Here is a 15,477-nt window from a genome sequence, read left to right on the forward strand (position 1 = left end):
CGGTTGATTCTCTAACCATTAAGACCATGTATTTCCAAATAGATCGATGAAAATTTGTAAGAATAAATTTCTTATGTAGAATGAAAAATCAAGAATGCCTTTTTCCTGTGGTCCAAAACATGGAAATATGCTTAAGTGCCGCCAATGGGAGGATAGAGTTGTGCTAGTTTTGTAATCATGGGATTTTCTTATTTTTTTTTTTCAAGGAATATCCCTCACCGAGTGCAAGGTTTAATCTCATCATGGGTACTGAAGGTAGAGGATAAGCCCCTTCCAACTAGGTTTGCTATATTAGAGTTGAGAGATCAATCTCCTAATCTCTTGTTATCTCTTTGTCTGGTGGTGAGGAAGGAAAGGGAGGGAATGAAAGTGAATGAGAAAAGAAAAGAGAAATAGGGTGGAAATAGACTTGTTCAGTAGAATATAAAGAGAAAGAGTGAATGAGAAAAGAAAAGAGAAATAAGGTGGAGATAGATTTGTTCAGTAGTAGAGAAATAGATCAGTAGTAGAGAAATAGAGTAAAAATACAAAAAGAATATTTGTATTAAAGTTGCCTAGTAAGTAATTAAAAAATAAAATTATTATTACTATTATTTAAATATGTTTTTAGTCTTAATAAAATTAGTATGCTTTGATTTTGGTGTCTATACAAAAATTTCTGTTTTTCATGACTCTAAAAATTTAAATTAATATTTTTAGTCTATAAAATGAGCTTGATTTTTGTTGTAAAATGTTTTACTTTGATTTTCAATTAAAAAATAAAAATCACTAATTTTGACCCTAAAATTCATTTTAAGATAGAAGATAAATCACATTTATTCTGGGAATCTAGTTAATTTCTGAAAATATCACATGTTTACGTTGTACCATAGCTAGCACGTGTCACTTGGGATGATCATTTCACCTTCTGTTAAACACATACAATTAACTCACTAAAAATATATTTAAATTTATTATTATTATTATTATTAGTATTATATAAGAAATAGAGGAACCTTAATCAATTATATGGGAGTTGCAGTCGATTAGTTAATATTATAATAGGATAGATTATGTTTTTCATCCTTAACTTTTTTTACCACTGATCAATATTTTTAGACTTTTTTCCATTTAGTCATTTCCATTTATTTTGGATGTTAAATGATGATATGATATTTATTTTATTATTATTTTATTTTATTATATTTTTTCAATTAAAAAACCACCAAAAACTACATGAATAAAGTGTTTTTTTTAACTATTAATAATTTGTGGCACCTTATAACCACCACAAATTGCAAGAACCCTGAAAAATAAACTCATTCAACTGATTCACATTTTAATGGAAAGGTAACTTATTTTTCTAGACGAAATTCAATCAATGGTATAAACATATTATTCTTCAGTTAAAGCTTTTTCTTAGTGTATTAAAAAATTCAACACTAAGTTTACATTTTGAATAATCATAAAATAACATAATAATTAAAAAGGATTTTACTAACTAGTGCTAATAAGGTATTAGTTAAAGGATTAAAAAAATATTTTAAAAGAAATTACATAAAAGAACATAAAAGATTATATTTACAAATCTGAATAAAAAAATCTTTTTTCCCGTATTCGATGAAAGTTGTATGTACAATTTGCAGGGAGATCTTTCATATCTTTGGAGATCCACCTTACAATATGGAGCAAAAAGTCAAAATAAATGATTTTAATCTTTATAAAAGTGATAAAAAATGGATTTCTTTTTTCACACTCATGTCAGGACGAGATAACTATAAAATCCGATCCAATTTATCGTAATCAATTAATTAACATAGTTTATTATGTAACATCTCAAGATCACTGATTAGTATTTATCATTAAAAAAATATTATTTAAAAAAATGTGATATCATTAAACAACTAAATTAAGTTTCTTTTATCTTGTGAAACTGCACATTCACAGTTACGAATTCCACTACCGGCGACACATGTCAGGGAGGCTAGGGGAACCAGCCACTCAAAACCACTTTTCCCTCTTATGCGCTCCAAATCCAATGCTTGCTCCATCAGCCATGCTCCTTCTCTTCTATTCCTTATTCATTTTATTATCTTGCTACTTACTTGCATCCTCTAAATCTATTTTCAACATCCAAATCCACTATTTATTTCATGCAGACCAGTTCGGATCAGTTTGGAGCAGTTCAGACTAGTTTGGACCAATTCAGTTCAAACTAGTTCAGTTTAGTTCGAACCGTCTCTAAAATTGTTCGGTTCAATTCGTCCAAACTGTTTGACAGTTCAGTTCAATTTGAGCGAACTGCAAATGCAATTCGGAACAGTTCGTCACAATTCATCATTTTAGTTCAGTTGAAGATTATGTTCTTAAAGAGAAATACAACTCATCGGGATTTGCAGATTATAGCTGATATAAGAGAACCATATGCTGACTTAAAGGGAATAACAGTTGTACTTTCTCCAGCCCAATATAAACAGATTTCCAATATGTTCCTACTAATCCCAATTGTGAATGATTTTGAGATTGCTTTATTAACTCTTCTTGCTTCTTCTGAATTATTTTGTGACTGACTTCTCAGGGTTCGAAAGTTCAAACACTACATAAGACCCAAAATGAGAGGGAATGATTTGTTATATCACACTTATAATGTCTAAGGCTCGAAAGTTCTCAGAGAGAAATAGTCACATTTAATGGTGGATCAAACATGATTACATCTAAAAAAGAATATTTATGTAAAAAAAAAAAGACGTATAATTGATGTCTTCCCATATTCATTTTTTTTTAAGGCTCACATCTTTCTCCTTAAATTTTCACACTACGTGATATACATGAACGAATCAAACAAGACTAATACTACTAGGCTGTAATTTTAACCATCTTATATATGCTAGTTTTGGTTTGTGTGAAGTGTGAACCTGAACATGCATGATAAGCTTGGTCTCTACACATGGATTCAAGCCCTTGGAAACCTCTTCAACTCCAAACTTTGTCACTTGAAGCCCCCAATGGAATGAAAACACTCATGGCAAGTAATAACATTAACTAATTAAGTAACAGTGACATTAATTGTCCATTGACTTGTCAATCATCAAGGAGTCTACATAGTAGACACATGCTAATTTTCTTTTGATAAACAACATCTTTAAATCCCTCATCGTCAGGATTTAAAAACACAATTTACAAAGAAATTACACCTGACTGCATTTTTAGATGACAAATTAATGGACTACCAATGTCCTTGTTACTCATTTTCTTTTTAAGTCGTACGAATCGAATATAGTATATGAGGATTTACAATAATTCACACACTCTGTTCAACTAGTTAGATCCCCTTAACTTACATCCTCATTTTACATTGTTACTTTGCAATGTGAACTAAAATATGTATAAAAAAATAAAACAAAAAAATAAAAAAAATCCTTTATTTTATAACTATAAGGACCAATAAGTCATCTTTTATGTCTTTCTTAAAAAACTACTTTATAATATGATTGGAGTGTAGATATCTTTTGATCTTTTTAGGAATTATATATATATATATATATATATATATATATATATATATATATATATATATAATGATTTTCTTTATGACATATTTTTAATATTTTTTGTAAACAACATCATTTTTGTGTTTACAGTGATTGTCCTGAGATTTAAACCTAGAATTTCATGTATATACTACCTTAAATTTTCCACCACCAGACCAACACTAATGATTTGCATCAAGTGTTTATCCATTGTAATTAGGGTTTTAAAATTTCAAAGAATAAAATTTGTTATTTTTACAATTTTTTGGATTTTATGCATCCAAACAAAGTCAAATAAATGTTAGGATTTTCCTATGTTTTATTCTATGTATTTATCGAATTTCTTGCTTGTCACCTACTAAATCTTAACCTCCAAGAACAATTTAAATGGCTCAAAACTCAGTTATCATCATGTATGTTTCAATTGAGAATTCAAATAACTTTTTTCCTTCATTTGAATTTATAACGTCTTTTGCTCTTAAAAAATATCTTCAATTGACGTTGTTTTTACTTATTAGAATTTTGATGGCATTATATTATTGGTGTTGAAAGTTCCCAACATAGTTAAGAAGGGAGACAAATTTGGAATTTTTTCACTATGCATATTTCGTATTTTCGTCTTAATTAATTTGTTATAATGCTCAAAGTGTATTATTCTAAAACTAAAACGATATTTTTCCTTGTTATCAACATTCTTAGACTTGGAAAGTCCAAAATAGATTATTTGCACAACCCATGTTTGAAGATTTTGTGTGTTCTTATTTGAGTTCACAGTGAAGTCTAGTTAAGGTTTGAAAAGCATGTACTATTTAAAACTTATTTATAGATTTGTATTGACATAAATATTATTTGTTATTTGAGATATTGTGTATTATATAACTAGTAAAGGCATGCTTTATTCTGAACATGACTGGGTCAGGCAGAGTGTAAATCCTTAATTTGTTCCTCATGTGTTTGTCTGGTTATTGTTCTTTTATTTTTTTTTATTTTTCATAAGACAACGATCTCTTACTAGAATAAACTCTTTTGATTACAAGATGAATTCCTCTAAAAAAAACATTTGATCGCCTCTTGGCTACCCTTCAAATCCGTAAACCCCAAATTCAATCACCAAACCCATAATCCTTGCTTCTGAAATATATCCCTCACCACTTGACTTTTCGCCAGCCACGACGAAACTGCCCTCAAAGTCTTTGCCGCAATTCCTCCCAACGTTTGTGGGGTATTATCACTAGCCCTGTGTTTAAATTGTTGGACTGTGAAAAAATGTAATAAAATCTAGGGTCTGATACAACTTCATTTTGAGGACTAAATTGTTTAAATTGAGAAAGAACGTTAACCCATTAAAATGTACCAGGATAAAATGAATCCGTTAATGAGATTGGAAGCAAATTGAAGTTGAAGGAAGTACATCTCAGATTCAAAGGAAGCATAGAATTTGATTAAGTTGAGAAAGGGCAAGATAATTGTAGCCACTTCAATGATACTTTTTTTTTTTATGGGAATTACTTTAGGCTATTTTGACAAAACTAGCTTAAAGTTGAAAAGTTAGCTAGTAAAATTGAAAGTTAAATTTTTTGTAATAAATTATAAGTATTCATAAAAATAACTTATGAAGTTGTTGAAAGTATAAAATGATAAAAAAAAAAGTAATAAAATCATAATTTATTAAAAAAAGATAACTAAAAAATTAGATAAATATATTAAGGATAAAAATTGAAGAAATATAAAAAGTTAGAAGTTGAGTGTTTCAAAAAATACTAAAAAATACTAAAAAAGAAAACTTATTTATTGAACAGTCAAACAAGTTTTCAGTGAATGAAAGAGGTTAAAAACTAACCAAAATTTCTTATCCAAGATAATTTTAATGAAACTTAACACCAACAATTTTCTTTCTAGAACAATAACTTCACCCTTGGGTGTAGGGATTTTAACTTTTTTTTTTTATATATACATAGGTGGCTTTTAACAGTAGAAAATTATATCAATTGATTTAAATTAAAAATTAAATTTTGCCAATAAAAATTGTCACAAAGTTACACGTCACTTGTCCCATGGAGAACCTTTGTAACATAAAGTTAACAAAGAAACATTAAAATCAGATTTTTAAAAATTTGGAGGACTAAAATATACAATTTTTAGGGAAAAAATAGTCCCAAATTAGGCACCAAATTTATATTTGAGTCTAACATTTAATTCCTATATCATTCTAATTTTAAATATATGATCTTTCATAAACTAATGATTATGAAAAAATTTATAAATATTAAATAGTTATTTTATAATAAAAAAGTTTTGTTCGATGAAATACAACTTAAATTTGTGTGTGCCGGGTGGGGCTATGGATCATCATCCATGATTTTCAATTATATTGCATTCCTAGTTTTACAAATCAAATGAATTGAGCAATTTCTCCTTTCATTTCATCCTCTATCACCAATCCAAATTGTCCTAAAAATGTCCTTAGATATATTTTTTTCATCAGTGTGACATTGGTACGGAGTATTAATTGTGTTGATGACTAATTTTTGTCAAAAAATTTAATTGATCACCTTTTATGAAGTCTCTCCTTCTAATCATGTTTTTTTATCCATAATATTCAAATTCAAAACATTATGTAAGGATATCGAGTCTAGTATTACTCAGACCAACAACTTGTTAGTAGTGTCCTTACATATATGAGGAGAATTTATGTACTAAATTAAGCTTATTTTTTAAACTTTAGATATTCTTCATATTTTTGTCATACATAAATATTATTCTTTATCTATTAATTATTTTTCTTTTTATTGTTTTCTACATTTTATTAATATTTCAAAAACAATAAGTACAAGATAATGAGATACTTGTTATTATGATAACATTTTTTAAATTGACCTTCTTAGGAATTCAAGCTGTAAGTTTTCCTTAATTTTGTTTTTATAAAATTATATGATTTGAACAAGTATCTTTTTTCTAAATATAAATATGAAGTTGTTCCAATAAATTAATAAATTACATCATTGGTCTACTAGATTCAAGTTCAAAAACCAATAGTTGACAAAAGTTGTCCCAATGAATATTAGTCACTCTTTCCGATGGAAACAACTTCATACCAATATCATAAAAAATAAAAAAGATTCAAGTTCAAAAAAATATTGAGGTGGTCATCAAAATATCCATATTAGATTTTAGCTCAAATAAATCTCATAGTAAGCTAAAATAGTTAAGCGTATATATTAATTGTTATCATATATTTTATGTGACATGAAGTCCTTACCTAATTTATTTCCATAATAAAAAAATTATTAGATAAATTTTTTGAGTTTAGAGCCCATTTGGTGGTTAGGATAAGATGAGATGAGATGGAATGTACGAACAAGATAAGAACATGAAACGATAAGAGTAAGTTAAGTCTTAATCTTATTCAATGTTTGGTGTGTCCCATGATACGGAATAGATAACTATAGGGGGTGGTGGTGACGACAATAACAATGATGGAGAGGATGGTGGTGGTAGTTGCGTTGATGACAATAGTGGTGGTGGCTGCACTAGCGATGATGATGGTGACAACAATGGTAGTGACGACAGTGGTGGTGACGACAATGATAATGGTGGTAATGGTGGTTATAGTGACAACAATGGTGGTGAGTGGTGATAACAATGGTAATGATGGTGGTTGCAGTAGTGACAATGGTGACAACAATGGCAATGGTGGTTACGGCGACAATAATGACAGTGAGTGATGACAACAAAGCTGGTGGTGGTTGTTATGACGACAATGGTGACGACGATGATAGTGGTTGTTATGGTAGTGATGGTTGTTATGGTGACAATGGTAGAGTGGTGGTGGTAATAGTGATGACAAGGGCAAAGGTAACGGTAGTTGCTGCAGCGGTAATGGCGGTGAGTGGTGGCAACAACAACGATGGTGGTGGTGGTTGTGATAGTTACATGGAAGTGTTTCACCGGAAAAAAAAAATATGATCTACTTTGCATTCAAAATATACAACAATAATAAATAGAGAAAAATATATTTGTGTACCCGAATGCACGTTCTTGAAGCAACAAAAATTTTCTTCTCCCAAACCAATCTCTATTATCAATCCTTTGATGAGTGAAACTCTAAAGAACAAATTCTCTTTTAATGTCTAAAACTAGACTTAATTTTTCTAGTCTGTGTGTCTATTACTCTTTGCCTCGGGTATATACTTCTATTTACAATATTAAACATATATGAATTTGGGTCTTTTCTCAATAAAAAAAGGAAATATTTTAATTAAAATAATTTCATATCTCTTTACCTTTATAAAAATAAAAATTATCTCATATCTTTTATTTTATTTTATTTTAAGAAACTTCCTGATATTTAATCTAAGACAAAGATAATTCACAATTAATCACATAATTAATTACGATAATTAATCACATGTTATATTGATATGCAACAATAAAATATTATTCTTATTTTATGGACAACTTTCACATTTATAAAATAATACTCTTTTTTATATTGATTATATTATTGGCTCTAGTAAAAAATATAATAATATTTCACTAAAATATTTGTTTGATTAAATTAAATTCTCTAATTTAATTATTAAATAAATTATTTTCTTTTGTAAAGATTGGAACACTCATTTGTGTGTGATTCCATAGGTTCAATACTAAATCGATATTTAATTAATCATAATTAATTTACTAATCAAGGTAGATATCTAACAACACTCCTTAACGTCCATATAATATGAAATAACATCTTTTACCTTCAAGAATCAATAAGAGAATAATGTAATATTTTCTTTCATAATTTATAGCTCAATGTTAACTATAGAGTATAATATTATTGTCAAACTCTAATACGCTAGCACATTTAATCAATGAATGACGTAAGAAACTCTTTTCTTCTTTCATTCAGTTGTCCTGGTCAAGATCTTAATTCTATCATAGAGCTCAAACTTATTACCTAGAGTTGATGGATTCCTTCTTGATTAATCATTAATTCTACAAGTATTTAGTCATATCAAATATTCATTCAACTAGTGCCTCAAGACATTAGGTGTCCGAAATTAAAATATAACAAATAACTCGTTAATTACTATGATAATCTTATGTCAAAGGAAATTATTATATTTCTTCTTTAAAACTTCCTATTGCCATATCAAGGTAATATTAACTATGGAGAACTCTCAATTAAATCGGTTCAATGATGACATTCACATATATAATCTATATATGCAATTTAAGAAATAAGATATATTAATCTTTATCCAATAAAGAACATTACATATATATTAATGTGTCTAATTATTGATATCCTATTTACAATAATCCTACGGTCAAGAACAAATTAAAATTATAAAGGAATTATTTCTCATTATCATAATCTCTATCATGATAACAAACCTCTAATTTTAATCAAGGACTTATCAAATTAATAATTTAATAAAATAATAAATATAATAATAAAATAAAAAACAATTATTTACTAAAATTGATAACATGATAGATTGAATCTTGAGCATACATATTGGTTGTTATAATGGTGATAGTGGTGGTGGTGGCTAAGATGGAGATGGTGATGGAGACAATGGTGGAAGTGTTGGTGATGGTTGTTATGGTGGCGATGATGATGGTAACAGGGACGACAGTGGTAGTGGTGGAGGTTGCTATGATGGAGATGGGGTGTTGATGATGATGGTTGTGATGGTGATAACGACGATGACAATGATGGAGTGGTAGTGGTGGAAATGATGGTGGTGCCAACAATAGTGATGGTGATACGGTTGGTGACGATAACAATGATGACAACTACAATGATAATGGTGGGGGCATGGGTGGTGAGAGGGGGAGAGTGAGAAAGAGTGACTATCTTGTTACTTTCTAACTCAATCACATCAACAGATACATAATAGGATAAGTAAATCCTATCATGTTGGTGCACCAAAACAATAGATTAAACTAAGATATAATAGTTCTACACTGTTATTCAACCATAAATTATCGTTGATATGATTTGTAAGTTAGTTATCATAAAAATCAACAAACTTATCCTACATAACTTTTTTCTCAATTTTTTTAATATATATAGATGTTGAAAGCAAATAATAATTTTGATCGCGAAATGGAAATTAATGTAACGATTGTAAGAGACATTGTTCTCTCTTGTTTTTATTCACTTAAAAATAATTCAAAAGCTAACCAATTTTCTTTGAACACTAGTTAAGAAAGTAAAAAGAAAAATAATTATTAGAATGCATAAAAATACATTTTTTATAATTTTTAATTGGATTCTCATTTCATTTGAACTCCAATAAAACTTTCCTCGAAAAGAGAGAGAATATTCAAGTAAAATTATAGCATTCCTCATTCTTTAAGAGAAATGCTCAATGTTAAGAAACATAATACAAAAGAGTGGTTGATTTGTGCGCCATTCTATAATTATTATTTCTGATGTATTTTATTTAAAAACCAATAAAAACTTCTGCCGCTAAAATTTGTCTCATTTGTTCAGGAAAGAATGAGGATGCTAAATAGTATGAAATATTTCTGAATGAATGAGACGAAATTCACGGGAGCAGTTTTTATTGGTTTTTAAATAAAATACATTAAAAATAATAATTATGTAATGGCACACAAATTAACCACTCCTCTTTCGTATAATGTTTCGTGCATATTGAACATTTCTCTTAAAGAAGAAGAAATGCTATATAGTATGAAATATTTCTGAATGAATGAGATGAAATTCAGCTGGAGAAGTTTTTAAATAAAATAAATTAAAAATAATAATTATGGAATGACACATTCCTCAACCACTCCTCTTTCGTATAATATTTCGTGTATAATACTTTCGTAACATTGAGCGGTCTCTCTTCAAGAATGAGGAATACTATATAGTTCAAAATAAGAGAAATGCTCAATGTTATCAAAGTATTATGCATGAAACGTTGTGTGAAAGAGAAGTGATTGATTTGTGCGTCATTGCATGATTATTATTTTTAATGTATTTTATTTAAAAACCAATAAAAAAAATTCCCGCTGAATCTCATTCAATTCATTCAGAAATATTTCTTAAAATAAGTTTTTGAGTTAATATTTACTTAAAATTTTTCTAATAGTAAATCATATATCTAATTTTGTCCATAAAATTAATCATTATTTTTAAACAAAAATTATTATTTAATAAATAATTATCTAGTAGAAGTAAAATATTTAAATAATTATGTAAAAAAGAGACCTCCTCTAATGATTCGTTTCTGTACTTAATTACCTAATTTCAAAATTGTATCCAAATATTTACAAGATTCACTCACTAATAAAGGTATAATTAGATTAAATCAAGATTTACCTATTTTTCGGTTTAGACAGTTAATGATAATGAATCATATCTTATCATATTCTTTTGGTATAAATCATTTACAATCTTTTCACATCAGCAATTAATCTTTTACTTATTTGATTGCAAAATTATATCCAAATTAAGATTTACCAGATTTGATCACAAGGGACGAAAGCTGTGTTACAATTTTATATATACATACATGGCTGTATGGAAGAAGTTGGCAATTTTAGGAAAAGGTTCCTTTGGTACAGTTTGAAATACCTGATGTTGTGAGATTACAAAAATTTCTTGATTCCCAAAATACTTGCTCAAGAAATTTTTTCAATCCCAACACATTTCATTAGTTATTTCTAATGCTTTTTGAAGAACAACAAGCTCGAACATTATCTCCTTCTGGGTTTGCATATTCCTCCATACACAATAATTAGATATATGATTTCTTGCGTGCATTTGTAATTGAGATTTTAGGAAAGAATTCCTTCACAAATCTTAATTACAATGCACCCAAGAGATCATATATCTAATGATATTTCAACCATACGTCACAATCGAATCTGAGGACATGTAAAAAGGTATCCCTCTAAACTTGACTTCCCATTGTCAGCATTTGCAACTTCTTTAGTCTTGGACAACCCAAAATCAACAATCTTGACCGTACAACCTTCTCATTCCATTCTTGTGGAAGAGAAACAGTAGCAAGATATTAGGAAGCCTTTCCTAAAATTGCCAACTTCTTCCGTGCAGCCATGTGGGAGTTTTTTTTTTCTTTTATGTGCGTGAGGAACAAATATAGATTATAATCTTCAATTCCTTGAATATATATTTCTTGCCACTCAGATTATACGATTTTAGTCTGCAAAATCTGATAATATAGAAAGATAAGAGGTAGCAAAAGATAACTAAAAGATATGATTTAGGTAATTAAAAGAATAACTATGTCTAAGTGTTTTTGATTCGTGTGTTGATAAACTTTATTTTCTTTGCAGTTTAACAAAGGACATATTTTTGGGGATTTTTATGTCTTGAGCAGCAGTTTTATAAAGGTTTGTTGTGGCATTTGTTTTTTTTTTCTTGGTTATAGCTAGGTCTTGTCCTATGATTTTAAAGCTTTGTCATTTCTTTGTGTCCATGTGGTATCATATCCCTATCATGTGATGCATCCTTAGCTATAGGTCACAATTTATCTACTCCCTCAGACTTTTTCTGGATCACAAGTATTTAATTAGTTAATACATACAAGTATACTCAACAGCTTCTGTACTATATCATGAGAGTCCCTCAAGATGGAAACCTTACTATGATTGCTGCATGTTACTAGAATGATTCCAAAACTCAACATAGACAAAAAGTGAAAGGTAACTTCTGTTTCACTTTGATTGAGAAGATACAGATAAAAATGTTTAAAATAACATTATTTTGATTTATCATGGAAGATTGCCTCAGTTGAGGTCTAGACATATAATGAATGTCATGGACTAAGATAACAGCAATTATCTTTCTTCTCATGTGATACTTAGGTTAGTACTTTGTGTTTCGTATGACATCAAATTGATGCAATTTCAGGTTATAACTGTGAGTTTTTTTTTCCTTCTTTCCCTACCTAAATCCTTTTAATTTTCAACAGACTAGATATCCTGTATCTCAACTTGCTAATGCCCTGCATTGTTGAACAGAATTTGACTTTGTTTCAGATACTATGATCAGGAATTTAGAAGAAATGTTAACATCTAGTATATTGGCTACAGAGAATTTGAATTCAAAGTTGGAAGAGGTTCAGCTATACTTAAAAGTTAAAGAAGATGAAATTATGCATGACTTAACCAGTCAAGAGTAATTGGAGAAAGAAAAGAATGATCTTCAATTGTGCAATGCTGGGCTTGCAGAAAAGCTTGACATGTCACTTCAAGAAATCAAAAACCTTGAAGAATGACTTCAGTCATTGGCTGCACATTTGTCAAATTTAGACAAAGAAAGCCTGAATGTTTTGACGAAGTTTGATGAAATGAATTTCCTCTATGGTTCTTGTTTGCAATTAGTTCAGGAGGTTCGATAAACTTTCTCAAAGCATGCTCAATACCAGTATAGTTAGCTTAATAATAAATTTGTTGTCTTGGAATTAGAAAAGAATGCAACTCAAATGAAAAATCAAGAGTTACGCAAAAATGTGGATGAACTTCAGAAAGTTCATGAATCTACTTTAGTCCAGCTTACAGAGGGCTCTCGATTAGCTGCTGAGAAATTTCAAATTTTGGAGTCAGAATCGGAAACTTTAATCTCAGGTCTAAAAGATGCAGAGGTATTAATTTTCAAATTAGAAGAGAAAGCAGAATTTCTGTTAGAAAGTTCTACATGATCAGAGAACTAAGTGGTAGGACACATAATCTGCTTAACTTAATTTCCTATTGACATACATTGTCGTGTTCTTTATTGAGGTATCTAATGTTTTGCAGCAAGGTTTACTGCTGAAGGTTTCAGCCTTAGAGACTGAAAGCAAAGAAAATACACAAAGATTGCACACAGAAATATTGAAGAAATCAGAGGAAATAGATACTATGCCAAACGAGAGAATCAAACTAGAGCAGCACGCTGATTCTCTTGATAAAGAAGTCATCCAGCTTCAGAATGCCTTGGAGGAAAAAGAAAAGTGTATTTTACATTATAAGGAACAGGAAAAGAATCTGGAAGATCAGATCACACAAGTTTTGGAGCAAACATATAATGCAAATTGCCTGTTGCTGACTTATTTTTGTGTATTATTTAAGTGTTTTGGATGACTGTGCAGAATCTATCATTATTGACTGCTATTGAAAGCAAACTTTCAGAGGCTAAAAAACAATATGATCAAATGGTAGAGAATAAACAGTTACAACTATCAAAGCATTTGAAAGAAATATCCCAAAGAACTTAGAAAGGTGCCAATTTGACCAATACTGGATGCGAGACTTTGACTAAATACTGTTGTTGCAAAGATCCATAGTGCCTTAAGGGAGAAACATTTAGCTGATACTCGTATGGAATACTTGTTTTGGGAGACATATATCAATTATTTTTCTACATTTACCTTTAATAAAAAATATTTCAGCACAACACAAACAGTATTATAGTACAGATAGAAGGGAGGTTGGCCTTACCAAATGCCTACAGCATTATATGACAAGTATCATCTGCGTGATCAAAGTAGCAAATGCCCTCCTCCTCCTCTTTACTGAACCCTACATTCAACAAAAACAACAAAAAAAACTGAACTACGAATTTCAAATTTTTGAGTGATATTTTACTAAGGTTTCTCATAGTCCACGAAGATAGATAATTTTCGAATTTTTTGTTAATGTCGAAGATCAGTAAGGATGAAATACTATAACAAATACTCTTAACGTTTAAGTTGGTCCCAAACCAACATAAAAATGAAAGGTACAGAAATGAAGAAACTTGGTTCAATGCCATAAAAATGTTTTTTATATAATTTCACACTAATTTTTTTTAACATACACACTTTTGAGTTTTGCGAGCCATTAAAGTCTTCAACCTTGAATACACAGGTGATGGTTATAGACTATAGAGGGCTAAAGCAAAAGCATTTTAGTTCGCGAAAAACTTGGGTTCAGACCTTCGGCGTCGCGGCGTGGCGCAACTTGCCAGCTAGGGTTCACGACTTGCTCCTTGACGGTGACGCAACTTGCCAGCTAGCTGAATAATCCACTAAAAATGAAATTGCAAATCAAACAAATGGGGAAATGAGATACTGACCTTCGACAATGACGACGGTATTTGAACGGCGGGCTGGCGCGATTTTGTGACTGACTGACAGGGTGAACTGGAGTGACGGCAGCGCGTAGGGGGTGAGGGGTGTATACACAAATTTGTGATCAGGTCACGAGGCTGGTCACTGACTAAATGAAAAACATGTGGAATAGTCTCTCTTTAAATCAGGATATTAATTTTTATCATCAATAATCATCATATTAATTTAAGAGTTTAATAACTATATAGTAAAAGTAGAAAATAGTTTTATCAAGTGTAACTCATTTTACAATATATGTTGAGTTTGTGAGTGAGAACCTAGGTTTAATCCTGAAATACATTCTTGGAGGATGAAAAACTTTAAATATTGTTAAGTCCAGAAGTGAACAAAAACTAAATAGATAATTGTGTAAAACTATTTTATACTATTAGTATATAGATTTTTTTTCTTAATTTAATGGTCATGATGAAGTTTGCTATTTGCCATCAACATCTATATTAATAATAGATTTTTTAATTAATGATAATTATTTATAATAATTAAATTTAGTTTGTTATTGGACCTAATTGACCTATTTTTGTGCTTAATTTTGACTTGAGATTGTCGTTTCTTGCACTTTCCATTATTTTATGCAAAGTGCAGGAAATAATGGTAGGAGTGCAGGAAGTACATCCCTTGACGTTTTGGATTTGGATGATCCAGGACGTTTTGGAAAGCTAAAACAAAAATCTGCAATTGTTCCTATCACGAGTTCTGGCCAATTCTCACGTTATCATGGTCAAATTCGCATCTAAAGTCGCTGCTACTGCACCTCACATTTTGTTGGACAACATTTTATTATTTGGGGCCTAACTCTTTCATTAAGTGCCCCATTATAGAATGTAATAGATTCTTAAAGAGACTAT

At 29.7% G+C, this 15,477-nt stretch overlaps 1 protein-coding gene and 1 long non-coding RNA gene across 2 annotated transcripts; one reads left to right on the plus strand and one right to left on the minus strand.

Moving 5' to 3' along the window:
• The first annotated feature begins 7,151 nt into the window (after positions 1-7,151).
• LOC106799773 (eggshell protein 2A-like) lies at positions 7,152-9,230 on the plus strand. The gene is made up of 2 exons (XM_014779245.1): positions 7,152-7,437; positions 9,058-9,230. The coding sequence occupies exons 1-2, from the start codon at positions 7,152-7,154 to the stop codon at positions 9,228-9,230; spliced, it is 459 nt and encodes a 152-aa protein (XP_014634731.1).
• Positions 9,231-9,831: 601 nt separating this feature from the next.
• Positions 9,832-14,843, minus strand: LOC102667135 (uncharacterized). Its single transcript, XR_412842.4, has 3 exons — positions 14,438-14,843; positions 13,962-14,042; positions 9,832-11,692 (listed from the first exon to the last, which is right to left on the minus strand). It is a non-coding gene; the product is annotated as an uncharacterized lncRNA (long non-coding RNA).
• Positions 14,844-15,477: the final 634 nt, after the last annotated feature.

This window comes from Glycine max, chromosome 1, assembly GCF_000004515.6.
Source record: "Glycine max cultivar Williams 82 chromosome 1, Glycine_max_v4.0, whole genome shotgun sequence".
Classification (NCBI taxonomy): Eukaryota; Viridiplantae; Streptophyta; class Magnoliopsida; order Fabales; family Fabaceae; genus Glycine; species Glycine max.

Coding starts and splice junctions, on each gene's coding strand:
- LOC106799773 (XM_014779245.1), top strand. CDS start 7,152: ATGGTAATGATGGTGGTTGCAGTAGTGACAATGGTGACAACAATGGCA. Junction 7,438..9,057: donor TGGTGGTGGTGGTTGTGATA/GTTACATGGAAG, acceptor GTGGTGGCTAAG/ATGGAGATGGTGATGGAGAC.